The 27,671-nt window shown below is 38.2% G+C and overlaps 1 protein-coding gene across 1 annotated transcript in view; it reads right to left on the bottom strand.

The window, feature by feature from the left end:
* Positions 1–10,919: 10,919 nt before the first annotated feature.
* RPRD1A (regulation of nuclear pre-mRNA domain containing 1A) overlaps positions 10,920–27,671 on the bottom strand; it is an 86,351-nt gene continuing 69,599 nt past the window's right edge. The window contains exons 3-8 of the mRNA XM_009330481.1: positions 16,493–16,622; positions 15,672–15,778; positions 15,499–15,593; positions 14,400–14,526; positions 14,122–14,297; positions 10,920–11,001 (exon numbers count right to left, since the gene is read on the bottom strand). Coding sequence (XP_009328756.1) covers positions 10,957–11,001; positions 14,122–14,297; positions 14,400–14,526; positions 15,499–15,593; positions 15,672–15,778; positions 16,493–16,622 — 680 coding nt within the window. The 3' untranslated portion in view covers positions 10,920–10,956. The remainder of the gene's footprint in view (positions 11,002–14,121; positions 14,298–14,399; positions 14,527–15,498; positions 15,594–15,671; positions 15,779–16,492; positions 16,623–27,671) is intronic.

Genomic DNA, 27,671 nt, shown 5'->3' on the forward strand with positions numbered 1-27,671 from the left:
TCTATCAAATATACTGACCTTATAAATGAGCCACCACCTTTTGACCACAGTTGACTATGACTGATGGATGTCAGTTATCTCCATTAGAAAACAGGTAACTTAAAATGGGAGATTTTATGATGTTTCTAGAATACATCTAGAATTTAACCAGGTTTCACCTTCATACTCTGAACTCTTAGGCAACGAATAGCACCAGATTCAGCTTCGCTGTTGAGTCTTGATGTGTAGAAGAGCAAAAATGAGGTGGGAGGGAAAGGAAGAGGAGATTCTATACGAATGCAACATTCTCAGTGTCTTCTTAGTGACCATGGTTTCAGGAGAAAGCAGTAAAAGTGATGGCGCAGAAGAGAAGAAATAAAGCGATGGGTCAGATTACAAATCGTGAATTGGGATGTGACGCAGGAAATGACTGATTTCCTATCTACTGCCCTTGTGGAATCATTTCTTCTACTCTGGTAGTTACTAGCAACCTAGAAATAAATCACAATAAAACTTTGTGTGCTTGAAACACTGCCAAGTGTAACACTTGGGGGAGTTATACCGTCTGCTCAGTCTTCTGCCTTCTACTATCTTCACGATCAAAGGGCTCACATTTATTGAGATCGGGACAGCTCTGAGGCTTGTTTTTAAGAAGTTACAAGGAGCTCAGTGCTCCACATAAAATCCAAGAACTTGTTTACATGTACAACCCTGGAACAAACAAACGATGTTGCCCCTCTACCTCCTTTGCTGTCTGATGAATGAAGTATTTGGGCCAGAGTAAAATGAACCTTATCCGAATGCTATTGACTGAAGAGAAACAAAGGATGAAAAGAAATACATAATTAGGATGGAAAGGGGTAATGAGAACCTAACATTTGAGAAACTAGAGCAAAGTAAGTGTCTACTTGACCTCTAGGACCATAGTCAGATGTAAATCTTGCTTCTCCAGCCTTCTTCACGTTGTTTTTTGTTGCTATTTTTGACATGTCCTTAATGTGCTATTTTCAGAAGCGACTTCAAAACAAAAATCTTTTGAATGATGGAACTCAAAGCTCAAATGCTTATCTCCAACTTTCAATTCTGTGTCTTTCAAATCTTGACTCTCCCTCTTGCAATGTAGTAACTAACACAGCAGCCACTACACATTTCCTACCCCCAAACTCTGCACGCAGCAGAGCTTTAAAACCGTTGCATGTGCTGACTGCAAAATTGAATCTCCACATCTGGTTTACAGGGCCTGAAAGATGGAGCAGCATACAGAAGTCTGGTTTGGATGCATGGGGAGGAGGAAAGAAACAAAACAGAGGGAAACGTTTAACTTGCACGAAGATCAAAGGCTTAATTTTACAGTGATTTCTATCTATCAGTTAACACTGGCCTAAATCAAAGACTTGCAGAATAGCTTCAAATACTTCAGGACTTGTGCTAAATCACAAAATATTAATATTCCAGCCCTCTGGTGCACATCTACTGTAACTTCACAATTATTTTAAAAAGCACGTGGCATTCTTCCTACTTCTCAGCTTCCTCCCTCACCCCCACTTACAAATGACGTGTACACTGTGGCAAACAAACCCAGCTATGGAGAGAGAACTGTTCTCTTCTGCAGAGAAACCAGTCTGATTCAGGGAGATAAGGCTGGGGCCAGATAATGCTGTTAACAATAACTTATCTCCTCAGAGTCCTTATTTTGTCTGCTAACAAAAATGTAAAACATATTTGTCTCTTACGTTCACTAAATTTTGTGCCTAAAAAGTCACAGTACATTCCTCTCCTGCCTTTGCCCCTCAAAAATACCACTCATTGGCTTTTTTTTAATTTGGTAGTCTAAAACTGTGGAAAAACAAGTAACTAAGATTCCTTTTTGACACTTAGACAACAAAGTGTTCCAAATATTCCCATTTAAATAAGTACCATCCCATTTCAAATACTGAAGCTCTTCTTCAATTTGAAAAAGTTATGACAGCAGATTTTTCTTCGTTTTCTTGATGGAGCAGTGTACTTAATTTCATAATTGTGCAAAAGGGTTTTTTTAATCAATTTGAATTCATAATATATTTCTAAATTACCAAACCGCTGAGAATTTAGAACCTGGTGTGAGGTCAATTTCACAGATAAAAAAAATTAAACAGAAAGGTGCTTTTGTGAAAAACAAGAATTTAACCTAATAGTGCATCAGGCAAGAAAATAAAGCAGCTAGTGATGTTGGAGAGGCCAGCTCCAAACACTGGCTCTTCAGACTAATACTTTCAGAGAAATACTGTTTCAATCCTATTATCACATGCAAATATTTTACACCCTCAATAGTACCATTTATTCAAGATGAGGCAGCACAGTGGTAAAAGGATGTTCAGTGAATGGTGATGCTATTTGATTTCTGTGAAGAAACGGCTAAACGTCCTAACTCCATCCTGGTTAGCCCCATTTTCCCTCCCACAGCAACTCCCACCCAGTGTGCCCCCTCCAACTCTCCCCTCCCCTCCCCTTCCCAATATTCCTCAATGTCTTCTACATTGCCCAACTATTGTGGCAGAGCAGCGGAGGTGATGGCTGGGTCCACACTACACAGGCTGACTGGATAGCAGACTGAGGGGAGAAGAGCTATTGAAGCATTCCTTTGGGCCTATCCACTTATTCACAAAACCAATTTTATCAAACTTTTAAGGAACTGAATTACTAATATTGTTTCCCTGTCAAATGAAAGAAGAATTGATAGACTGGCAGCATGACTGCAACAGTCAAGTCTCCCAGGAAATCAGACTAGCACAATACCTATAAGCCTTCTGTAACAGCAATTTATTCTCTCCTCCTCCGCCAATCACTGCCAGCAGTAGCTGAGAAGTGTTAGAAAAATGTTTTGCCCTCCCTAATCAAGTCAACTTAATGCACTTATCTCAGAGATACATCTTCGTACTATATTAGTAGAATGAAATTCCAAGAAAACAGAGTTCATTTACAGGATTTATACATCATCCCGAGTTGTTTCCCTGCATTCTGTTTCTCCTAATTTCCATAATTTTTAGTCCACAGCAGTCCCAATCTTGGCAGTGGAAAAACTTTACCAACAACTCTCAAAGTAGACTAATCCAGTATTCTTTTGCATTTGGCAGAACTGAAAAAACATCGCAACTGTTTCAGCCTGAATGCAGAAGTAAATGTACTCTGGCCATTCCTTTGGTCTAGAATTAAATTTCAAGGCAAGTGTAAGGACCGCTTTACACCCTTATCGGGTGATGCTGAGCACTCCTGTGACAAAGAACTCCCTCCATTTCTCCCCAGCTAAGACACTAATTCTCAGCAAGCACAACAGATGTGGAATGCATAGCTCTCCTAATTGCTCTCTTACTCTTCCATTACACCCCCAGAATAACTAACGCATACAGCTTCAAGAGACAGTCAATGATGAGGGCTGGTGTTTTCACATTGTCCTCAACCATGTTTTAATTCCTAGCTTCCAAGTTGTTCTCCCCTCCTGCAGACACCTGTACCATACCCTGCTCAATCAGAGACATCTAGGTATGAAGAAAATAATCCAGCTTTTAAGACAACAACATTTTGAAATAGGTGCTAGGAAAAAAAAAGAAATAACAGAGAGTGTGTGTGTGTGTGTGTGGTGTGTGTGTGTATAAACATATACATGATCATAAATCTCGGCTTCCAATTCCAACCAACACAAGAATGAACACTTCTACCAGGTAGCTGTAGCATCGTGTGAAAGCCCTGCAGTTCTCTTCCTCCCATTCCCCCCTCAGCATTTTGATTCCGAGTACACACATTGCGTGTGTGTTTCAGTATGGAGGTAAGCCTTCAGATTGGCTTCTCCAGGGAAAAAGGCTATCATTATTCTTGGAGATTAATTTTCAGAATCAGGCCAGTATTAACTAAACTACAGTTGCTACTAGCTGAAAGGAAACATCATTCAAAACTCTGTATTTCACCTGCATGCTTTAACAAAAAGATAAAGACAGTTTTCAAGAACTGGATTTTTCAGCAACAGCCCAGCCAAGAGAAGCATTATTTTCCCTAACAGTTTTCATCTTTTCTCAGCTGGGGCTCTTGGCCTACTGGTCCCTGAAGCGGCCTCTATTCTTTGAGCTCTTTTTAAGAACTAGGAGTAGCTGATTTTATAAAATGTCTGGATTTTATTTTTTGAAGTAAAATTCCACGGGTTTCCTATACTGACTTAGACATTGGTGTGTGATGTTTTTGATCTATAAAATTCAGTTTCACTTTGAGGCCTACTGAACAGTATTTCTGCCCTCTACATTTAGCCTTAGCTGAAAAGATATGGAAGTTACTAACTTCCATGATCTGCTACTTAAGCAATTAGCAGAGGTTACTTAAAAAAGCACACTGGAGAGCTACTGATCAAACAAAAAGACTTCACTACCGTGATGTGTTAAAGCTCTGTTGGCTAATGTTTGTCTACTTACTCGTACCTTTATTGAGAACTGCAGATGAAGAATTTATAATTAACAGAAAAGTTGAAGGTGTCCTTCAGATCATCATCAGCAATTTGAAAAAAGCATACAGACCATAAAAGATGTCTGAAATGGTGACAATAAACCTTGTGACTAGTTTAGTAGTACCACTCCGTAAGATCATCATGAATTCAAACTAAAGAAACAAAATAGTTTTGGTGCTTGATTAAAGCAGCTCAACTATGAACTCGTTCATTTTGATTCATATGAACTCAAATCATTTTGATTTGACAACGGAATTATTAAAGCTAAAAGTGATCCTTATTCTCAGTCATGAAAGATTCATCTGAATTCTTCAGTGTTGTTCTTATTTTCAGTGATATTCTATCCATAACTGATGGACTTAGTAATAGATGAATTTCAATTCAAGCTCTGGGTTTCAAAAAAAAAAAACACCCAACAAACACACAAACAAAAACAAACAAAAAACACGGAAAATGCAGTCCTTACATACCACAAAACGTTGACGTATTCTAAAACAACAATATTTCACTCCTAATACAATTTTTTTTTTTAAAATGCAAACAGGTTTTTGTCATAAAGATATCACCTGTACTTACTAATTAGTTTGTGCAAGTTAACATTTCTTCCAGTAAGAACTTTACTTTCCCCTATGCTGACATTAAAATACAATAACAAAAGGTAATTTATTATTTCATTAACGGGCTCTGAAAATATTTGCCACCTCAGACTATTACAGAAGCTGATGAATTATTTTCCTATGTATATGTGAGGGGACAGGTAAATGTGAGCACTCTGCCCAAGATCTACAGTAACTACACTGGATGCAAATTTTCTTTAAATGCTGTTTCATAAACAGCTAGTCGTTGTCCACTTGTAGGCTGTTTCCTTGCTGTGCACATCCAAATTCTTCAAAAAGGTATCAGCCCCCTCCACAAACACGAGTGCTACTACGTTCTGCATCAGATTTTACGCAAATCACTTTTTCTAACTCTCTGCTGGTTTTAAGTGGAAACATCAAACATTTGTAACTGAGATAGAATGAAATCTGCTTTGTGTTGTTTCAGCAAGGCTGAGAGAAAAAGGAAGCCAATATTCTAGCCATTTCTGTTCCTTCTTCTGTCAGATTCCAGGAAGCACTTCTCGCCAGCCCTTCCAACCAACCAGCCAAATCATTATCAAAGTGCAGCAAAAAATCTAACTACCGGTATAGGTCATAGCAAAGAGTAACTTGTGTGGTGCTTCCTTTTAACTTCATACAGAAGCTTGTTAGACCAAAAAATTTATAATAAAGTCACTAGATCTTAACGATGGCAGAAAAATTTTCCAAGTGCAACTTTTGAGTATGAGCCTAACAACACAGGCTTTAATTAGGACATAATTTAAAGAGAACACTAAGGAGCACAGCGTTTGAGTCGAACGCAGTTATCTTTGAATACACATGGGCTTATCTTCCTGTTAAACAAAACCACCAGGAGACATTAGCTAAAGCAACAGATTTCTATTCTGTTTGTTTATACAAGTCATCTCCAGTTGTGGAGCAGAGCTTTCTGATAGCTTCCCTTCCCTTTTCCTCTCCATCCACAACGTTCAGTTTCTGTTTTGAAACTAGATTACAAATGTTTCCTTTGTAATTCTCACACTGAATGAGAAAGCCCAATGTTTAGTCTGTGTAGTTCCTACCCCTCATTTCAGTGTAGTCTTATGTTTCTATTTAGAGTTTACAGTTGCTTCAACAAGCATCAATTCCAAAAGCAAGTTTCTCCTTGCAGGAGGGATACAAGCAGGGTTTACAGTTCTGCTGACTTTGTATTCACAATACAGATTAAAAAAATACGTTCTTAAAATTTAATAGGTCTAGCAACACAAACATCAGAGGTTTAAAAAGTCTAAACAGTAACAATATTACTGTGGGAAATTAAGGCTTGTAGAAAAGGTGTAGTCTTAACTTGAAAAACTACATTGCTACTTCTGACATAAATGGGTGCTACAGTTTCAGTATTTCTTACATCCAGTTCTTGCATCCATTTCTTATATCCAGTTGTGTTTTTCTTCCAGCAAACATCTGATCAAAGCAAAGGGAATGTCTGCTGCAGAAAGCACCAGACGAAGTCGCTTGCCAATCTACAGCTTCCCTTCAAAAACTTAAAAAGTTTTAGGTAGAGCACTGATTATTCCATTTTCAATTTCCCATCATCTCAGATGTTTGTTTGCACAAAAACCGAATCCATTACATACCTGCAAAACTTGTTCTTCTGAGGATGACACAAATAGATCCATTCATTTTGGTTAACAGTATCAAGTTTTTGGCTTGCAACAGCCAGGAACATTCTGTCTAAAAGTCTCACCAACAACAGCAAGTCCTACCTAGATAAGACCAGTATCTTCTCTTGGTATTTTTATAAAGAGGAATTCAAAAGGTACCTCAAGGGTATTAGATAAAAGTACCCAGTATCTTGTATGTTTTTTTTTCCCCCTCCTTTCAAATAAAAAGTAATAGGTAAGCTGCAGAGTGAAGGTTAAAAAAAACCCACCCTTCACAAATAATAAGGGTAAAATTGGTAAAAAGTTTTATAAATACAAAAGACGTAACGTTTTTATTACCCTGTTTCAAAAACAGGGCATCTTCAATGTGACAAGCAATGCTTTAAAACATGCTGAACTGAAGCAAAAGGTTATCCTTATTTTACAAGGATGAGCAAAGTACAACCTATAACCTGCCCAATCTGTTAGAAAAGCCAGGATTTATACTCAAATATCTGGTAATTCAATTCAGAAAGTGGAAGTCTTCAAGTGTTTCTGTTGCTCTGAATGACAACATAGAGCTCTGAAGTCTAATACTCTTTCAGGTATAAATTGAGAAACTACGTACCATGGTATGAGGCTGCAGGCGTTAAGTCACAATATAAAAAAAGGCTATTTATTGCTCAAGTACAGAGAGGTTATAAGCTTGTTGTAAGAAATGGGACAAATAAGCATTATTCTCATAAAATGGGTACAGCACAGAGGAGCAAAATGCACTGACCACTTGACTTTGCTTTGCTGTGTTTGACATAAGGGCTGCTGTTCTCCACTCTAGTCCAGCAAATTACTTCTACAAAACTTAATATTTACAACTGTATCTCCTGCCACTGAAAAAAATGCTCATGGAAACAAAAGAACCACCACATTTAAAAGGTAGGTTAGCAACCTGTAAGCACGCTTAGCAAGCCTACTTCTGTTGCAGGTAAGAGATGCAACCTGTGTCTCATTTTAAACATCCCCTCATGTTCTTTAACTGCTAACCTAATAAACCTTAAGGAGAGATGAATATTGCAGTGATTGCTTAATTCTCCCCAGTCATCTTCAGGTAGATAATCCAAACTACTGAGCTTACTGAAGTTTGGTTGGGGGGGGGAGGGGGGTTGGGAGGTTTTGGTTTTTTTGGTTGTTTTTGTTTGTTTATTTGTTTTTAAAGACACAACCCCCCCAGTGACTATATTCACTAAAGGACTTGCACTGTGCAACTCAACTTTAAGATGAACAGAGCATTTACGCTACACAAAGCACCTCAAATGGTCATTCAAAGCCGATCTCCGAGTAAGGGCTTTGAACCCATCTACACAAATCTCTAAGTATAGGGGCCTGTTTCTGAATCATATTCCATTTCGTACAGGGTAGGATGGGGAGAACTAGAATGAAGAGAATCCATCCATTAGAGATCCTTAGACTACGTTTCCCTCCTGATGGTTAAGAGCAACATACATTTCCCTGAAAAACAGTGACAGTTCCTTGACATTGGCCCACAAAAGAAAATAATTCTGGTGAAGGCTCTTCTTTTTTATTACAAAGAGATCCACAGGCATGCTCCCCTCAGCCCAAGAATACCTGGATTGATTCAAACACCCCTTTCAGTAGAAGTCATATACTCCCTGAACTGGAAGCACTGTCAACCCAGCTTCAATTTCTGAAGCTGTAATCCTGAACAGAAATGAATGCAATGGTTCATAACGTCAAGAGACCAGACAACAGTCTGTTTGGTATCACTACTTACAGGGAGTCTTCTGCTGCCAAGCCTGTCTCAGATCTTAAATACTCGAAACAGTACTGATGAGTATGGATGAACCTTATTGCCCACTTCCTGCTATTTCCCAGCTACCAGTTCTGTAGTCATTGCGCTGTTAGCAGCAGGTACAGCACAGCTTAGTCCTAACTCAAGATTAACTTGAGTTACTGTGGTGCTGCCACATTTAGGGAGCTGTACATCACCTACAATGCTGCAAACTCCACCCCATAACAAAAAGCAGTGTAGGATTCATGCTACAAACCAATCTTCCTCAGCTTCAACCAAAGCTCAGCAAAATACTTTAGCTGCTCAGCTGCAAAGTTACGAAGAAATGAATCCCAATTATTTTAAGTGGACTTGAAAAGTATGAAGCATGACTGAATGTATTACCCTAAGTTCATCTGGCACTGAAAGAAAGAAGCTAGCATAGAAAGATACTAAGTAAGTATAAGGGGTCTAAAGAAAAAAAAAAACAAAACACAGCCAGGAAAGCACTATACCCTGTGATAACACGAAGGCCATGGTGGAGGGAAACAGCAGACAATAGTATCAATCCAGTCTTGCACTGAGAAACAAAACCTAAACACAAGAGGCCTGTTACACCACTGCCATCCCTAAACTCTTTGCTTAACATTTTTGTCTGCATTTGAAACCATTAAGCTGGAACTGAATGGGGGGGTGAGGGGGTGGAAAAGCCTTTGACTCCAGAGCTACAGACTAGGAGGACTAACTGCTTGCTGTTTACCCGTAAAATCCCATGACAAAATTAAACCCTTTAGGAAGGCAAGTCAAGCTATATTGAGCTATAAAGCTCAATCATGAAATAAAAGTGCACTGAATATATAATACTCTCTCAACATGCTAAGAAACCACAAACAACTATAACCAGATGTGTGAGTGTAAGGATATGAATATTGTTTATACAGCTGTAGAAAATGAGGAATGCAAGACGGCAACATCATCAGTGCAAGCTGCTAAAGTAGAGCAGGCCTCCCAGAGTAGCATTTCCTTCATCAGAATTTGGATTTGGTGACAAGATGTTCCCCGATTTAAAGTGGTAAGTTGATAGAAACACTATGTAAGAAACTGGGTCATCCAGCCATGCTAAGTGGCGATGCTGTTTTTCCATAACATCAAAATGAAGGTGAGAGGGGGCTGTCTTGTTTTTCTAGAAAAAGGTCATACGATCCCCTGCCCACACTTGTTAATAAGTCGTGTAAGATTTTGAACTATCAAAGCCTTTATTTGACATCTATTAAGTCTATTTACTTAATTTAGAGTCTATTTACTCTGCCCACACTTGTTAATAAGTCATGTAAGATTTTGAACTATCAAAGCCTTTATTTCAAATTTATTAAGTCTATTTACTTAATTTAGAGCCTATTTACTCTGTAATCAATGAGGTTGTGGAGAAGGCAAAAGCAAAGCAATATGAAAAAAAGTAAATCAAGTACTTCTCTTGTTCATGTCATGCCTGTATTTAAGGCCACGTTTAGTTCTAGAATGTCTACAGGACAGTCTTTATCACAAGGAGTTGAGCACACCTAGATATTAATTTATGTATACCTAATTCTCTGTTCCTGCATAACATAAAAAGCTCTTTTTATCAGCCTTCAGTAAGATCAACAGATCAACCAACATTTCTGTTCAAAAACTAGGGAACGGGCAGGGAGGCAAGAGGGGGACACAATGAGAATGCAGAGAGGGAAGAGTCAGCCAAAGTACTAGAAAACAGGAAGTTATATCAGTCCTTAAAGTTCTGAGAAAAAAGGGTTCCTACAAAAATCTTTCTGCAAAAAATTCCATTTTCTCTAACAGACAGAATCACATCTACCTATAAATCCTATACAAGGTTCCACATACAGCTACAATACACTGAACCTTAAATATTTGTCAATTTTAAAGTAGTATAAAAGTGAAGGGAAAATGCTCTTTAGGACAATCCTAAATTGAAGGGGGGCTCTAAAGGGGCATAAGAGCAATTATAAAATACATCTGTTACCTACATAAAATATAAGATAGGTGTACGTTAATAAAGTGAAAGTTCTTTATTGTGCTTGTGAAGGACAAGTTCTACATCCATCACTTCTCACTTCTGATTTTCATGGAAACCCAAGAACTAGAGTGTAAGTCAAAAAGCGAAAGTCTGAAAAAGTCTTGTTTTCACAGCTCTTTCCTTTTGGTAATGGCAGCTTCAATGCAAGAGACACCCGAGCTTCTGCATTTGGAATTTCAAATGATTTAACTGAAAGGACTTGTGAGTTTTAGGAACAACCATGTGAAAGTTTTAATCTTCAAGAAAAAGGAATGACACTGGATAAATACTTATCCATCTTAGGCATAAACTCAGTAACGTTTGTGAGAATATAGATGAAAATAGCAGAGGTTTGGTATGAGTAGTTACAGAATTCCTCCTCTTCAGTTTTCAAAAACAACAGACAATACAAGATTTTGATTCTTAAATTTATTTTTAGCAGGATGTGTGTACTAATGGATGGTGACATCGTTAGAAGATAGGTCCATGTCCACCACCTGCAACAGAAGCTAGACAGATGTTAAAGAAAACAATTTAAGAGTTAAAGATGACACTACTTACCCAGAGCAGACTTATGAAAGTCACCTACTAAGCAGTACAGTTAGCTTTTGATGCAGACACGACAGCTCGTATTATTTATCTGTTGTCAAAATTTCATGTCAAGATTTAATGCATACATTACCTTGATTTTGATGGGAATCATGCACTTCTGTTTAGAAATAACTACAATAGAAACTCTTATTTTTAAAAAAGTACTCATGGAAAGATTTGTTATTCAGAGTTACTTACCTGTAAATTTTCTTCAGAAGATAAAAGATCTGCAAATTTAGGTCTAAAGCTCCCATCTAAAGTTTAAAGTTAGCATGAATTCGCTGGGAATTCAAATTCTAATACTGTTAAACCAGGTCAACAGCAGGTAACGTTTCTAGATTTCACTAGGAATACAACCACTTGTTTCTTAACATACCTGGGTGTTAGACAGGTATAAGCAATAAGGTAGGATCTCAGCAATATACTCACAGATGGGTGATACTAATTCAGAAAGAAATGAAGACTTGATATGTTACAATCCAGAGACCATGTTATACTAAAAAAAATGTCAGTAGCCAGAAGTCTAACAAAGGAAACAAGCTTGTCTAGAACAAATTAATTTCACCAGAAATTAAAACTTGAGGAGTAAAACCTAGGAACAGACAGTTCAGGAAATACATTCTCAAAGAATTACGTGACAGGCCCTTTCCGAGGGCTATTTCAAATGAGAAGCCAAGAAGCAAGGCTTAATCTGAGGTATGGTATTTCCCAAGACTGTAAAAACAGAGTCCTTGCTTCAGAAAACAAATGCATCTGGCTACAGGTATTTGGTATCTACATCAGAAGATAGCCATTTCTTAAAAATAAATTAAAAAAAACCCAGAGAAACTAAGTCAGCTGGCCCTATAGACAGTATCATGAAGACATCCTGATCTTACGTTTCAAAACTTCAGAATGTTTATCAGCCTGCACCTCCCAAACCAAAAGGCACTACTGGTAGTGAGCATAAAGTCACTCATCTTAACACAAGTTTAGAAGCTTGATTTTAAGGTTCTTGTTCTTTACAGTCTCTTGGCTTATAGCTCTTTATTAGTACCTTGGGTTGACACCACCTTGGCTCATGGTTCTTTATTAGTAACCTGCATTTGTACCACACTGATCAGCCTAAAAACATTCTTACAGTGTACCCCAACATCCTAGGACTTCATCTGCTTAAAACAAACTGCTACAGATACTGAAGGCTGGCTCCTGCTTTCTGAAGACAGACCTCTGAAACCAGTCTGAAACTGGAAGCATGCTGTATAAGAATGAGATTCTTTAACAGTTTAAGCCAAGAAACACAGTTTTAAGGACTATGACAGCCTAGAAATAAGCAATTGCTTTCTCTTACAGCTATGAACTCTTTGATCTAGTAATAATGAGAAATTAAACTGTTTTGTATTTGTTGAAAACAACCAACAAGAGTGGAATCTGTTCACAGCTGCAGTCCATTTGTAATTTCTGACTAATTGTGTTCTTTTGTTTTTACAGAAGTGTAAATCTGTCTGAAGGACTAAGTCACTGCCTTTTGAGCAACTCACTATCCCCGTGGTCTACTATACCTAAACAGGGTCTAATTGCTGGTAATTATCTACAAAAAGTGAGTGTCTCAAGACAATCAATCCTACACTGGTACTGTGGGAACTTGTCCTTCAATCACATCACACACACACACAGAGGGAAGGTAAGGCAGGTGATTGAAAGCTTAAGGCTTCCTGTTTTTTAATCTTCCAGGTTCCATTGGCAGTTGGATCAGTTGCTACTGCAATCAGCACTACCGTGCATATCACCTATCTTACATGAAGTTGGCTGATATTCTTCCCACAGGATAAACACAGTGAAGTTGATAAGAAGAAACTTCATCAATTGCTTTTCTGTGAAGCATAGAGCAAAGGAAGGAAGTCAGGAAAGGAATAGTCTAGGAATGACAACTGATCTGAATGATCACTTCAGATACATGGTGAACAGCGTTTTCCTGAACAAAGACACTACAAAATCTGAACTCAAGTTGTGAAGTTATAAAAGGGTAAAGAAACCAGAGAGCGAAGAAAACGTTCTTGACAGCCCTGTATGATATGAAACCTGAAGAGCAATTAATTTGCGCACCTTGTAAGGACTACATGCATATGCTGCAGTTACAGAGCACTGCAACTGTTCAGCTATCTTCCCCTTGCAAAAGGATGCAGCTTCAGTTCTATTGCTGTCATACGCAAGCTAGCGCTGGAAACTATGTCTCAAAGCCGAGACAAGGGATTTGGGAAGCAACGGACATGAAATTATGGACCTATTTAGGATATGTGGGACGTTCAACAGGAGGCCTGACAGTATTATGTGGTAGGAAAGGAAAACATAGATGACTGGTAATAGTGAAGAATGGAGTAACTTAGGGGATCATTTGCTCATAACGAGCTGTTCACTCTGCATCCTTCTTTTATTAATGATTTGTCCTGTCCTAATGGTGCTAGTGCTACAAATGTTGCTAACCAGCTGTGTTAGAGGCTGTAGAACCTAAAACTACATTTTACCGGGTATAATGGATGCTTGAGTCAGATTAAAAAGTTGTGCTGAAACCAGTAATTAAATTCTTAGCCTTTAAGTGACTTCACAAACATACCAACTACGAGAAAGATCATTCTAGTCACAAAAAGGATATTATTAAACAATGTAATACATAACTAAGACTTACAACAATGAATGAACAAGAAAAAATTTACTCTATGAAGAATTAAATTTGTACCATTCAGGATAAGACTTTCTCCACTACTAAAACTAAGTCTGTACATATAATGAAGACTGAATAGTCTAAAAGACAGAAAGACAAACGCTGAAGTGACTACAGTTGTAACACTACCTAATGTTGAGCTGGTTTAATAGATTTAGAACACCAGAACCAAAAAAAACCACCTTGTTAAAAATGTGCTGGAAGCAAAGACCTAAAAGTGATGATTAAATATCTACCTTTGGAGAGAAAGTTTGTTTAGGCAAATTAAAAACATTTGCAAGAACAAGCTATAGGGAAGAATGGACTAAAACAAAACATTACGCACTTCCAGCTTATGTTCTTTCTCTGCAAGGAATTCTTTTTGACATCGGAGAAAGTCCGACAACATTCGAGTTAGCTGTTTTCTATCATCTATTTCAGCTGCCAACCTGCCATTGTAATCCGCCAGCAACATACATGCATCATCTACCATTTTGGAAAGTTGCTCTCCAGATTCCTTATCTAAAAAGCAAGCAGAAAAAAAAACCCAAGTAAAGCATGATTTCATTATATACTGTTAAGTTCTTAGAACACCATTTCAGTTACTCGATCCCCAACCCTCACCTGTTATTCTGTCTAACAGGGACACATCTTGGACCTCTATAGGCAAAGAAGCTATTCTCTGATGAACTGCTGCATCCCCAGAGGCAGCATTTTCTAGTTCTTGTAATGCTCTAATGAGATCTGTGGTCTGAAAAAAGCATGCAAGATTGAGAACTAGTTTAAATAAACAGATCCTAGTACAAAACAGTATTTCACAATAAGCTTATAGAATCAGTTCAATGGTAATTTTAAAAGCATTTATGATATCAGCATTATAGCAACATTCTACCCCCTCTCAGACTGAAAACAAACCACAACTAAGCCATTAATTCTCAGAACAATACTGCAGTGTTCCTAGTTTTAAAGGTCACCTTCCTAAAATAGATTTTTCATTTAAATTTTTGGTATAGGACTACTTACAAATCTTTTATTTTTGACAGTAGTGATTATTTTACAGTACCTTTCATTTTACTATACATTTTTGAAATTATTTTTCTTGTAGTTTTGCTTCACTATCGCATCAGACTAGATCAGTGCACTTCTTTTGGAAGTAGGGCTGATGTTCATAGAAGCCCAGATGTCTGTTACAGAGAAACATACTAAATTGTGATTATTTGAGGACAGTCATGCCTTTCCATAACAAAAAGCCTTTTGAGATGGGGTAGTACCATAACACAAAACTCACAAGAATTATAAAAGCCATAACAGTGCAAGGTAGACAGGAACTTTTCCCAACCATCATGATTGTAACATTGAGAAATACTTTATTGACAAACCGGTAATAATCTTATTCTAATACATGTGTTACTGGTTACCACCCTGGAAACCAAATGAGAACCTAAAACACCATAGAAACTAATGCTGAAATCCTGATGTGGACAAAGCTGGATATATAGTTCATACATTCTGGTTTAGTGTCAAACTGACTAAGGTTACAGCATGCTCAACCTCTTAGCTCAACTTGTAACCTAAAATACTGTGAAGTTTCAGGTGTAGTCACCCTTGCTCAGAAGTAGTACCTCATTAAAAAGAAAAACAGAGACCAATCAAAAACAAGAGTAACTGAAAAATTCTGTATCAAGCCGTATGCAAATACAGAATTTTATAAACATGCTTTTACCTGTGGAGGGTCAGTGGGAGAACTTCGAGGTGAACAGTTATTTTCATCAACTTTTATCTGTTCATATGTGCGCTTCCTCACCTTTCTGTCTCCATCTAAATGAAAACAGAGGAGTCAGAGAAATAATATTTCAAACAAGAGACTGAATCTTAATACACACAGAAAATACTTACACAAAGCTTGCCTAAGTTGTTCTAATACATCATTTTCATAAACAGACCTTTCTTCCCAGATAGAGAGCACTCGGCCAAGGTGTTTCTTACAACTCTCGTCAGACTCACTGTTACAAGAAAAAAAAGCAAAAGTCAGCAGTAGGTAAAAGTACAGCACTGCTGTATGATTACCTTTCACAGAAGGACCTTGGCATACTTTATCAATATCAAAGTATCAGAAGTCCAATAATCTCAGAAAATAACAAAATCACGTTTTAAAGAAAAGAAAGCAAAGACCAGTTCAAGACGTCTTAGCAAGCACATAAAAAAAGCCAACACCCAATTCCCTCTTTCTGTTTGCTTGCTCAATCTATAAATCTATAGGTCTGTAACCCTATTATGCAAACACTGCAAATAGGTTTGTGTTGCTTCAACAGCTGTGTACCATGTGAAAATAATTCTGTATCAAGACTCTAGCATCCTCATGCAACAAGATGAATGGCTGTTGGGAAAAAAACAAATCACGCAACACTAGTAGTGAAACATACAAACTCTTGCAGCATATAAACGCAGACTGAAAGCAAGTCTTAATTTAAGGCACAGCTAACAGCTTTCTAAGGCAAAAGGGACTCAATGCAGATGAATTTACTATGTAACTTCATCCAACAGCATTAAGACCATCCAAGATCAAAATAACATCGAATAAATTAAATTAACAAGACTTCAAGTACAGAAATAGCACACAAGGACTAGCTGGGTCAGAAGAGATGAATTGAGGACTTCTCTAAATCCCCCTCAAATACAGTATGATGAAGGACACTGCACATAACAGTTTACTGTACCTTGAAACATGCTTAAAAGCCTCCACTATTACTGGAGCAAAGTCTTTTGTAAATTCTGGTCCTTTCCTTTTGCTGTTCTGTATGACATCATTGGCCAAGTACAGGAATGTCAGCTTCCTATTTGGTTTTGCTAATAAAAAGAGTGATAAACAAGAATAATTAGAAATTTTAGTTCCTCCAACTAATACTTATTTATCCACATTTAAACTAAACACCAAAAAACCCAAATCAAATGTGTTTTTCCTATTCTCATTACTGTTTACAACATTTCTCTGTAATTTTATATTTAAAAATGTAAAAAGACTTTGATCACCCATTGGCTTTTCTCTCTCTTCTGCTGTAAGTCTTTGCTCACATCCTTCCTCCTTCATAATACGACACAAGTTCCCTCTAGCCCGATCTCCAAAAATAAAGACAAAAAACCATGATATTCCAAAGTGTTCTTCAGCCCGCAGCTATTTTCAGGTGTTTTCCTGAGCCTGATGTGATTTGTCTGTCTGGTAGCCTCCATGGATTTCTTCCACGTACTTCAGCTTCCCTTTGAGCCTGTATAAATTTCTTACACCCATGACATCCTCTGACAAGGAGCTTCACAGATCCACAGTCATTCACGTGAAGAACCTTCTCCTTTCAGTTTGAATTTCACTCAGTCTTATATTCATTCTTGTATTTGAGCAAACCGAACAGTCAATCCCTAGTCAACCTCTCCATATCACCATGATACTCCCCTCCCTCATCTCCTAATCATTAAAACACCCACGTGCCTGAAGCTGTAATATCAGAAAACATTTCCAAAAATCATTTTCAGGCTGCTGTGGTGTCTCTCTTCTCCAAGCATCTCGAGCACTTTACCCCATTCCCATTAACGTGCAATAGATTACAAGCTTCCAATTTACAAGTTGCTTTTGAAAAATCTATTCTGTGTTTTCTAAGTGTTCCTACTCAGGTATTTTCATTTACCATCACACTTCATCTAATCTTCATTAGTCTACAGGTTTCTCAGAGCTGCAACTCTTATTGTAACACTTCTAACCTTGTGTTAACACCAGAAAAAAACTTTCAATATCCATTACCACCACACAGTGTCAGTATGTACGCTCCGACTTTAAAAAGAAGTTTCTCTTGAAAACAAAATTTAAGTTTTTTCTGTCATCTTGAGGAAAGCAGCACTGTGGTAAAGCCAATCTAGGATTTCTTAAAACTCGTGCTTAGTTCCCAATATGATTTGATTTTGTTAATTTCCATTCCAACCTCTCAAACATGCAGAACCACCACCTTCACATACAAACAGAAAATTCAATGTTGATATGCTTCCATTCTAAAGAAATGTTTTTGAGAATAAATTTTGCACTATAGAAAGATTCCTCTGAAGGATTTCTCCTTGGAGTATTGATTTTTTTCTCCCATCCTCTTGGACAGACATATGCAGCAAGTTAAGAGTGTTCTGGATTAAGTGGGAAAAAAACCCTGCATTATACGTAAAAATGCACCTATCTCTTAGAATAAAGGCAAACTAAAAAGTGGCAAAAAAGAATTAGTTTGGAAGTGCTGGACACAAGGTGGATCTATTAAAAGTTTGCTGCAAACAGTGAAGTCACTACATGCAAACACTCAGGAAATTCATCTATTTGGGTCAAAATCTGGCTAAACTAAACTGTAGATTTTATAAACTTATGCTACTTAATTTCTTTATTAAAAGCTGACTGACAACACAGCAACACACCTCCTACCTATGTTTCAGGTAAACCATAGTTCTGACACATAAAAAGCTTTGAATTATTCAAAGAGAAAAATCTTAGAAAACACATCTTGTCTCACGGATACACCAAACTTAACTAGCACTTACCAAAGCTGACCCTGCCCCCCCCTCACCATTTCTTAAATGAGCCCAGAATTAGGACTCAAAATCAAATGAAGCAGACTGTTCCCCATACTAGATCCTCTGAACTGCATGCAGGCTAAGTTCTTGTCTATCCATTTCACAGAAAAAAAAAAAAGTCATGGTTTAATCCTCAGTGATGTAACTCATCTGTGACAGACCTCAACTTCCTTGTTTCCCACAAGTAACCAAATCAACTGAGCTGGTAGAGACAGGAGATGTATGCAGCGCCATGAAGTCGAGTGATGTTGATTCTCACGAAGCCTAGACTTTATCTGTTCACTACAGTAAACAGATCAATATGCTGTCTTTGGAAAAAGCATGCTAAAACCCGGAAAGTCACTTTTAAGCTTATTTCCCCTAGTATTACCTTTTCAGCTTCCTACTACAATTCAACAGAAACAAAGCTGCATTTAATGAACAAAAATCCTCAAAACACTATAAAGCTATCGGTGGCTTTGGTTAGAAATTCAACGAATATTCTACCCTTATGTTCACAAAGAATATTGTGAAGTAAAGTTTAATTCCTACTGTTGTAAGAATGTTCTGCGCAAAATTCCAAAGCTAAAAATTATACCTACTTTCAAGAAGTGTTCCCTTTCACTTCACAAATCTTCAGGAGTTACATACTGCCCTACTACTGCTCCGCCTTACACACGAGACTAAAGTGCAACGTAACCAACCTTTAGCAACTGAAGTTGACAACTCTGAGCTGAAAAAACCCGAAGTGTTCTATTGCTACTATGACTGTAAATTAACTACTGAAGTCCGAAATACAAAATTAAATTCCAGACCAGATGGATCTGTTCTGAAAAAAATTATCTGTTTCAAGCATCTCTTTTCAGTAGCAGTGACACTAACTTTTCAGCCCTGGGCTTTGATATACCTCAGAACACCAAAATGGATCAAAGAACAGTTAGACTATTTAAAAAGTGTCCTCAACGCATGGCAAGGCTATTAGCAAAAGCACTCTTACCGTCAGAAGAAAATGAAAGAAAAAAAGTATGATCTTAGGTTAAAGAAGGATCTGAAAGGCACATACTGCCAGAACGTATAGTGTTAGAAGTAGCTAGCCCACTGTATCTCTGGTACACTAACAGTACAGTCTGCAAACACAAAACTGCTAAGAAAGCATCCATGTTGGACTGAGTCATCTTTTCAGAAGCTCTGTGCGGTGTTCACATAACTCTTCTGCTCGTTTCAGTTAGATTTACCATTTACCCACCAAAGCAGTCAAAGCAGCTCCCTGAAGTGCTGCATTCTGAAATATTTTAACAGGTCAACAGTGCTGGCTGGTATAAAGGCCCTATTAAGTAGATTACTCTTAAAGCATCCACAATGAGACTAACTGGGATTGGCACCTTGTAACTGAAACTAAGTCTGTTCCAAAAATGTATCTGACATATTCAAATGCCAGTGAATACTCTGCAGGTATTCATGGTATTTCATCTGCAACTAGCATAATCAGGCATCTACGGTGGAGAGACTTAGCATTCTCATTATCAAGCCTTAGTTTTCGGCCATCTATACTTCTTGGGAGTGCATACTTGTTAGCCTGGCCTGGGTATTCCTGGTTCTCTACCAGTCCAATATAGATGCCCTGACATTGTATGCTTGAGTCCATAATACTTAGAGAACTCTAACACTGAAGAGACACCACTTTAGTGCAAGCAACTCCAGTATTTTACCTTGGAAGGCAGTAAGCATGTTATTTTCCACTTAGGTTAACTCTGGCAATCAAAGCCAGCATAATCACCATATTTGTCTCTTCCAGGTTTACCTCCTTGCACTGGAAATTGAGCTCCCATGAAGATTGCTAGAAACATGTCCATTAGTTTCATGCTGTTCTACACCTTTTCCCTAGAGCCAAGAGATATTTGCTGTCTTAGACATACAGGAGGAAACTACAGAGAAACACACAGGCATACGGGATTTCACTTACATGCCACTACAAGTGTATAGACTATTGACCCATCTGAAAATGTTACATCAGGCTTTAACCTTCTACAGGCCAGCTCTGCTATGCCAACTGACCTTGAATGAAAATATCATTTAACAAGAGGTTTTGAGAAAATGAGCATCAGTAGGTTAAAAATCCCACAACAGTTACCAGCACTAAACAGTTTCTTTTTTACTAAAGTTTTCTAATATGGATTCAAATAAAGATTTGGCTCAATTGCTTTTGAATTACATTAGTCTACATACATGCAGCAGAGTATACGAGTGTGAGCACTTCTCCCAAAATCCCTGGGACACTTCCTGTGTCATAGCATGCTTCATACCTTTGCATGAAAAGTTACGCGATATCTTTGTAAACATCTGACAAGCTTTCTCACTTTTTATTACAAGACCCAACTCATCTTTTTTAAGTCAAGCAGCATTGAAACTTGAGTGCAAGATCACTGACCCTTTACACTGAGAGCTAACCTGAGTTTTTATGCAAGCTGATTAAGTGCAGCATCTTTGGTAACATGACTGAAAATATATCTGTAAAAAGTCACTTGAGAGGCTACCACCAGAAAGGACAATTCAAACATAATATAATCCATAAGGCATGTTGTACAATGAGCACTTAATCTTAAAATTCATTAACCTTCTGTTATGAAAAAGTTAAGTTTAAGTGTTCAACATTGCACAGTCACCTGATTCTCCCGGTGAATTTTACCAAGGTTTGAGAACTGCTGTGTCTCCTTTTCAAAGAGGGGAATGAGATTGCCCACAGAATGGGTGTTCAAGATTTGAGGGTCCAAGTATCTTGACTTTGAGTTTGGAGGCTAGTAGACAAAGGGAACACAGCATACAGCCACTGCTGCGAAAGAGGCCATCAGCATCAAATTACCACAGGGATGCAAGAAAGTTGGTCACAAACCAAGCAAACCATTCCAACACCATTACTCTGCAGAAGCTTCCCACTGCACTTAGTGTATCTTGAATTACCTGAACATGTGAAACAAACCAATTCTTTTTGTTGCCTGGCCTGGCCGGTACAATGCCAAGATGGGTATGAATCGACAGCAACAACAGTTTTAGGATAGGAAAAAGACACTGAACTTAAGTATTCAGAACCAGAATGATGAAAGACAGGCAAGTACAGGTAAGATACCAGGACACAAGTGGTACAGCAATAAATGAATATAGATTCATACACACTGCATTCTTTCAAGGCTAGTATTAGAGACTCAACTAGTCAGGCTGGATTACACAATCCAAATGTGACTATTTTAACTGAAGGATTCTTATATTGCTAATCTGTTGCTCCTGACTGTAGGTCATTTTATAATCAGTAAGCCATAGTTTTGTTTCTTTTAAATAAAAGAAAAAAAAATCTATTCTCTCAAGTGTATCACATTGGCCAATGACACTATACCACCATTAAGCAAAATAATCTTACAACCACCAGTAGAGAAAGATTCCTTCTCTTGGCAGAAAAACTACATAGAAAACAATTAATTGCTTTAAATCAGGAACTTGTTTCCTGAAATCCACTTCATACTTGCACCACTTTTGCCTGTGGTTCTGCTCCAAAGCAGTTGACTGAGTATCAGAGTAATTCAGATGTAGTAAAACTTTCAAATCTGGTTTCAATGTTGCTAGGGCTTCTCAATTTGCCTACTAAGATCCTCTATCTTCCAGTTTTCAGCAGCACTGAGCAACTGCCACAACAGCCACTAGCTTAAGAAAAATGTATTACATCAATGCCAACAGCTATAATGGAGTGAGGACCCAAACACTAACATATGCCCCAGCAGCAGAAGTTGTAGACAGACAGCCATAAATAAGCAAAAATAGTTGCTGCTTATACCACTGAATGACTTCCAACACCCCAAAACCAAAAAAAAGTTCAAGCATAATAAACTGGAACAGCAGGGAAACTGGCAGAGTCGAGTGGTAAAAATAGGTCCCTCTGTAGCAGCCCAGATGTACTTAGGCAATTGTAGCTGTCTTAAAGATGATATACAATGGCTCTGCTAGCCTGGATAAGCTTTGCAGTGAAGACAATGATCAGTGTGACACAGGTGGGGTGACAGATGACAGCCAGAACAAGAGGTCAAATGATTAAGGGGGGCTCGGGGAAGGGGAGTGTTCAGCATCAGTTTCCAAGACTGACTAATCTATGAGATGCCGTGTCAGGCTCTGAGGAAGCAGATAACAGTTTCTGAATCTGAAATTAGGTTTAAAATACAACACGACAACTATTAAAATACCACTAGGATGTAAACACGTAACAAGTGACAAAGCTGGACCTGGGAAAGCTAACAGAAAATCATCTGAGAGGAAAAGAAGATATTACGGACAACTAACTGGAGCTTGAAATAAACAGTCCCATATTACCAATCCCAAACATTTAGCAATTTTATTTTATTTTTTCCCAAGAACAGAACACATTTTAACCTAGTACAGCAAATATCACACGGAGCCTACTGAACAAGTGCTTACTATTCACCCTCGAAGGCTGATGCTTTGAGTTATGGAATTGAAATTTTTCATTTCAAAACAAAACACAAACAACAAACCCCTACAGTTGCAAAGAACCCTGAAACCAGGGAGCAAGAGAGGTATGCAAAAGAACATAGCTGATTTGCAAATAACAAAAAACAAGTCTCAACAGCCTCCATCTCAGAAGAGCCTCTTCAAGGGGGTTCCTAAGGGTTTTTTCAGCAGCCACTCAGTGGCTGCAGGCTTACACAACAAAATTTCATGTGTAATGCCACTAGTTAGTTTAAAAAAACCCTGTAAGTCAACCCCTTTATGGATACACAAAATTAAATAGTTTTAACAGGCCCACCAGTTGCATTTAGGGAATGACTGATGGATTCACATTACAGTTAATTAATTAGTACTACTTAACTACTTAAATACTGAGTAAGCTTATGACTGCTAAGTAATTAACTATTTAACTTTGAGTGTTACATTTCATACATCTGAAATCTAGCTGAAGCAGGATCATATTCCTCAGTGCACACTTCTCAAGCCTTTACAAAATTCTACCTAACCCCCACTCAAAAGGTCTCTATAAAATAATTAGGTTATGTGGCAACATTATCACAAAAGTTAATCCACCCAAATTACTTTGAAGCAATCATGAAGCTGCCATATCACAAGTACCAAAGAAAAAAAGCCACACTTTTCTAGAAAAAAAAAAATTTAAACTGCATGAGATTTTCATATTAGTAAGACATTTACTACAAATGAAGTACTGAAGGAGTAGCCTCCCCACCAAACTACTTATTCCATAAATCAACTATGAAATTCAAAAGAATGCAGACTCATGATCAGCATAAGCCAGTGCTAACACAGGCTGCGGCCTAAAGGGGTGATACTATCCTCACAGTCTCCTTTGTGCCAGCACCAGCTTTCCATCAGGGAACTCATCTATTTCAAAACTAATTATTGGTTTTGCTGGGTTTTCAGCAGCAGCACAGCACAAGATACTGTCAGCAAAAAAAGCATCAGAAATATTTAAAGTCATATTTAACCAACAGCAGAGTGGAAAAGGAGCTGTTCTGTTGTCATTGTAGACCTCTGCTTATCTGTCAAAACAGGAGAAATCTTTGTTATTTCATTACAGTTGTCATTTAAGTTAAAGGCATTCTATTAATCTTTTCTCAGCATTTTACTCATCAATGAACAAAAGATCAATGAACTACAGAATCTATTCTCCATTAATCATAGCAATAGAGAGTGAAAAAACCCCACTACATACACTAAAATGGAGAGTACCTGGAGCGACACCTGAGTGGTTTTGCACGGACGCAGAATCAGGAATACTTAATACCCCAGGCAGAGCACCAGCTCTGCCACAGCCCCACCCTAGTGGCACAGTTCATCCATACATTTTTTGTTAGCACATATTTGAGGTCAGTCATTAAACAGCATGTCTCTACACTTAGTCTCTTGAAGCATATAATACACAACTCCTTCTCATAATTTCATCAAACTACTGGTTGTATAAGACAACATCCTTTCCTTAAATATTTGTGACAGTTACTAGGAGTGTCTGGATAATTCAGAGTTATCAGTACTTTCACAATACAGTCAATTCTAGAATACATTATACTAGTTTTCCTCCAACTTTTGATTATTTCTGAGAATGACCCTACGAATTCTACATGCCAGTATTTTAAGAGCTACATATAAAAGTTACGGTAGTATTAGGGAAAAAGCATATATGCATACTCCTTCAGTAATCAGAGTTACATCAACTGCCTTGATACAACTTCAGCAACACTGGAGTTCAGGAAGACAAATCCAATGCTACGTAACTGCTCCAAGTTATGACAAAGACGTGCAAGTTTTGCCCATTCTCCAAGTTTACATCCAAGTGCAAGAATTCACCAAGAGAATCAATGAAAGTTCAACCGCAGAAAACCTGTAGATGAAGGTGTATGGAACCGATGAGCTGTGGAGATGCCCTAATATGAGACCTGAACACTACCAATTAATCCAAGTAAACAGAAAGGGTCTAAGACTTTATGTTGCCTAGGTTATATGCACATTTGAAAAGCTGCCTCTTCACCTCTACTCCAACATGATATAAAGACAATGACTATTTTAAAAATAAAATAATCAGAACCAAACATTTAGGAACAAAAGAACTGTGATCCTAGCACTTCACGCAAGCTGATCTGACGCAAGGGATCTTTTTCCAAAACTGAAAGCATCCAGAAAAAATGTAGTATCACACTGTATTGTGTTCAACTCGGTTATACAGTGTTCCAAGAGCCTGAAAGGGAGCAGGCTGGAAGGAAGGTCTAGAGACAGGAGTGACAATAAAAAAAGGAAACAACGAAAGGAAATGAAATTTAGAAAGGCAAGGTTCAATTTTCAGTTCCAGGACACTACTGGCTAGCAACAGCAGCAGACAATGCCCATAATGTTTGTGTCCATATTCCCCAAATAGAGATCATTTTCCTCTCAGATAGGAGGGAAATCATGTTTCTATGGCTTAGATTGTGGGCAAGTCAGGAGCCTTAAACTTACTCTATGGCCTCATCGCCATCATTCTGCTTTGTGATGTTTTATGCAAGTCACTTCACCACAGCATACTGGTTTTCCTTCTCATCTTCAACATGTTGTCTGCTTAGACCACTAAATCCACCCTTTGGGGATTAGGGACTGTCTTACGATTCTGTGCTGCAATTAGCAAAAAGTTAGTACCAGGCAAATCTAAGCTAACATTTATGAAGCTCAGGTACTATTATCAAAGATGGAAAATTAAAATACATCCCATGTATCTTAATTATGCCAGTTTCAAATGAAGCAGTAGAGGAACACACGGAAGAAACACTTCACATAAGGCCTAAAAGCCCAGAAGAAAAGGTGCAGGACCTTGAAAGAAACTAACCTACTCCTACCAGAGGCAGCCTACCACATGCTTTCTGCAGAGCCTTGAAGATGGGCTTCCAAGACGAGGTCACCAGAAAAATCTTACTTTGAAGCAGCAAAAGCTGGACGACAACTTCAACAAACTGAAGATAAAACCAATTATAGCAGCTATGCTCATCCAAAGCTCCTGAGCTACATCCTCCAAACAGGCTTAAAAGTGGAAGCCAGACATTGAAAGCTCAGAAAAAGCAAAGCATTCCCATGAGTTCTTAAGATAATCATTATCCTTGCCTTGCAATGCCATCTTCAAACATGTAGCCCATGTTTCAAACGTTTTATTTCCCCAACTAGTCAAACAGCATAACAGGAAAATTATGTTAATACTGAAGTTAAGGATTGACCATTAATAGTATAGATTATTATGTACTGGTATTGTGCATGTTAAGGCAAGCAACCAAAACTCTGGCTGTGTGCCAATTAGTTTAAGACACCTTTCTGATATCATTCAGAACACCAAACATGCAAGTTGTTTGTTTAGAAGGCCTAGAAAAGTGAAATGTTTCAGATGCAGATGGGAGATCCATTCATTTGTTCTCAGAACAAGAAAGAAAACTTGCAACAAACATATGAAAATGTTTATTTCATAAGATGAAACACGCCACCAAATATGCCTTTCTTTAGGCAACAGAAAAAAAGAATTTAACTCGTGCTTGAAAGTTCAAAAGATAACATTTCACACAAAAAGCGTATTTTAAACAAAAACACAGTAGCCATGTGAAAACCTACAGAGTTTATAGGAACATATTGCCATACAATACTGTGAAGTTTAGTATTACTTCACACTCAAGATTTTTATTTTAAGGGTGGTTCAATCCATTTGCTATGAAGTTATGCCCCCTAACCAAGAGGTAGTTGTGATCCAGCCATGCACTCTTTGTATTCCATTACATATCATTTCTGCAAGTTGACTATTCCTCTTAGTTGCATGAAACTAAGGGAGTGGTTTCTCTTTCATAAGTCCTGTAATGGCTTAGTGCTATTTTTCCTCTCCGCTTGAAAATCTAGCCTTCTACTTTTGCCATTAAAGATCCACATATTAGTGGGACTCCAAAGGAAGCTGTTGGAAGACAGTAAGATTTCCTATAGCAAGGTAGAGTTCTAGCAAGTGATTTTTTCTTTTCTTAAGTGAGGCAACTTAAAATCAAGTTATTTTCCAGTCAGGTCAAATAAAACTTCACATGCCATTTCTGCCTTTCAGTCCCTGAACCACTGCCTATAGCTGCAAGTTCTTTCCTGTTAAAAGGAAAGCCGCATAAGAATCTAAGTCTGCACACTCAACATCAAATACTCAATACAGCTAAAGAAACGCATCTTTATTATGCTAACATCGGTATTAGCCATCTGGCAAAATCAGGAAGTAAAAACCACTTTGGACACATTAAATTGCTCTTCCTCCAGAGTATTCCCATCCTCAGCTGCCCTACAAGAACAGTTGCTGGCATAAGTGGACAAAGTCACCGTGTCAGGAAACTCAAACAGTATTACAGCTAACCATCGTTATAGACGATGAAAGGCAGTGCCTAAAAAGGGTCGTCTTGGAAGAGGCGTAACTACCAGCATTAAAACAAAAAGCCCTAAATCCCGTGCTTGCTGCCTTCCTCCCCTTTTCCCACTTTCCCCTCTCCTTCCACAAAGGAGGGGAGTAAAACATAAGAAGTAGCCGCCTCAGAGGCATCTCACTGAGGGAGGAAGAGGGAATGGGGGAGGGAGGAGAAGAGAGGAGCCAGGGGAGTGGAGAAAAAAAAAAGAGGGAAGAGAAGCACCTCCCAGCCCACAGTCATCAAGAAATCGAGACCCGAGGTTTAACGCTTGCCCCAGCAGCCCCGTTCTCCCCAGGCGCCGGAGCGGGCGGGCCGGCCGGCCCTCCCTCCCTCCCCCCTTCTCTCCCTCTCCCCCCCTGCTTTCCCGGCTCGA

The sequence above is a fragment of the Pygoscelis adeliae genome, unplaced genomic scaffold, assembly GCF_000699105.1.
Source record: "Pygoscelis adeliae isolate BGI_AS28 unplaced genomic scaffold, ASM69910v1 Scaffold78, whole genome shotgun sequence".
Classification (NCBI taxonomy): Eukaryota; Metazoa; Chordata; class Aves; order Sphenisciformes; family Spheniscidae; genus Pygoscelis; species Pygoscelis adeliae.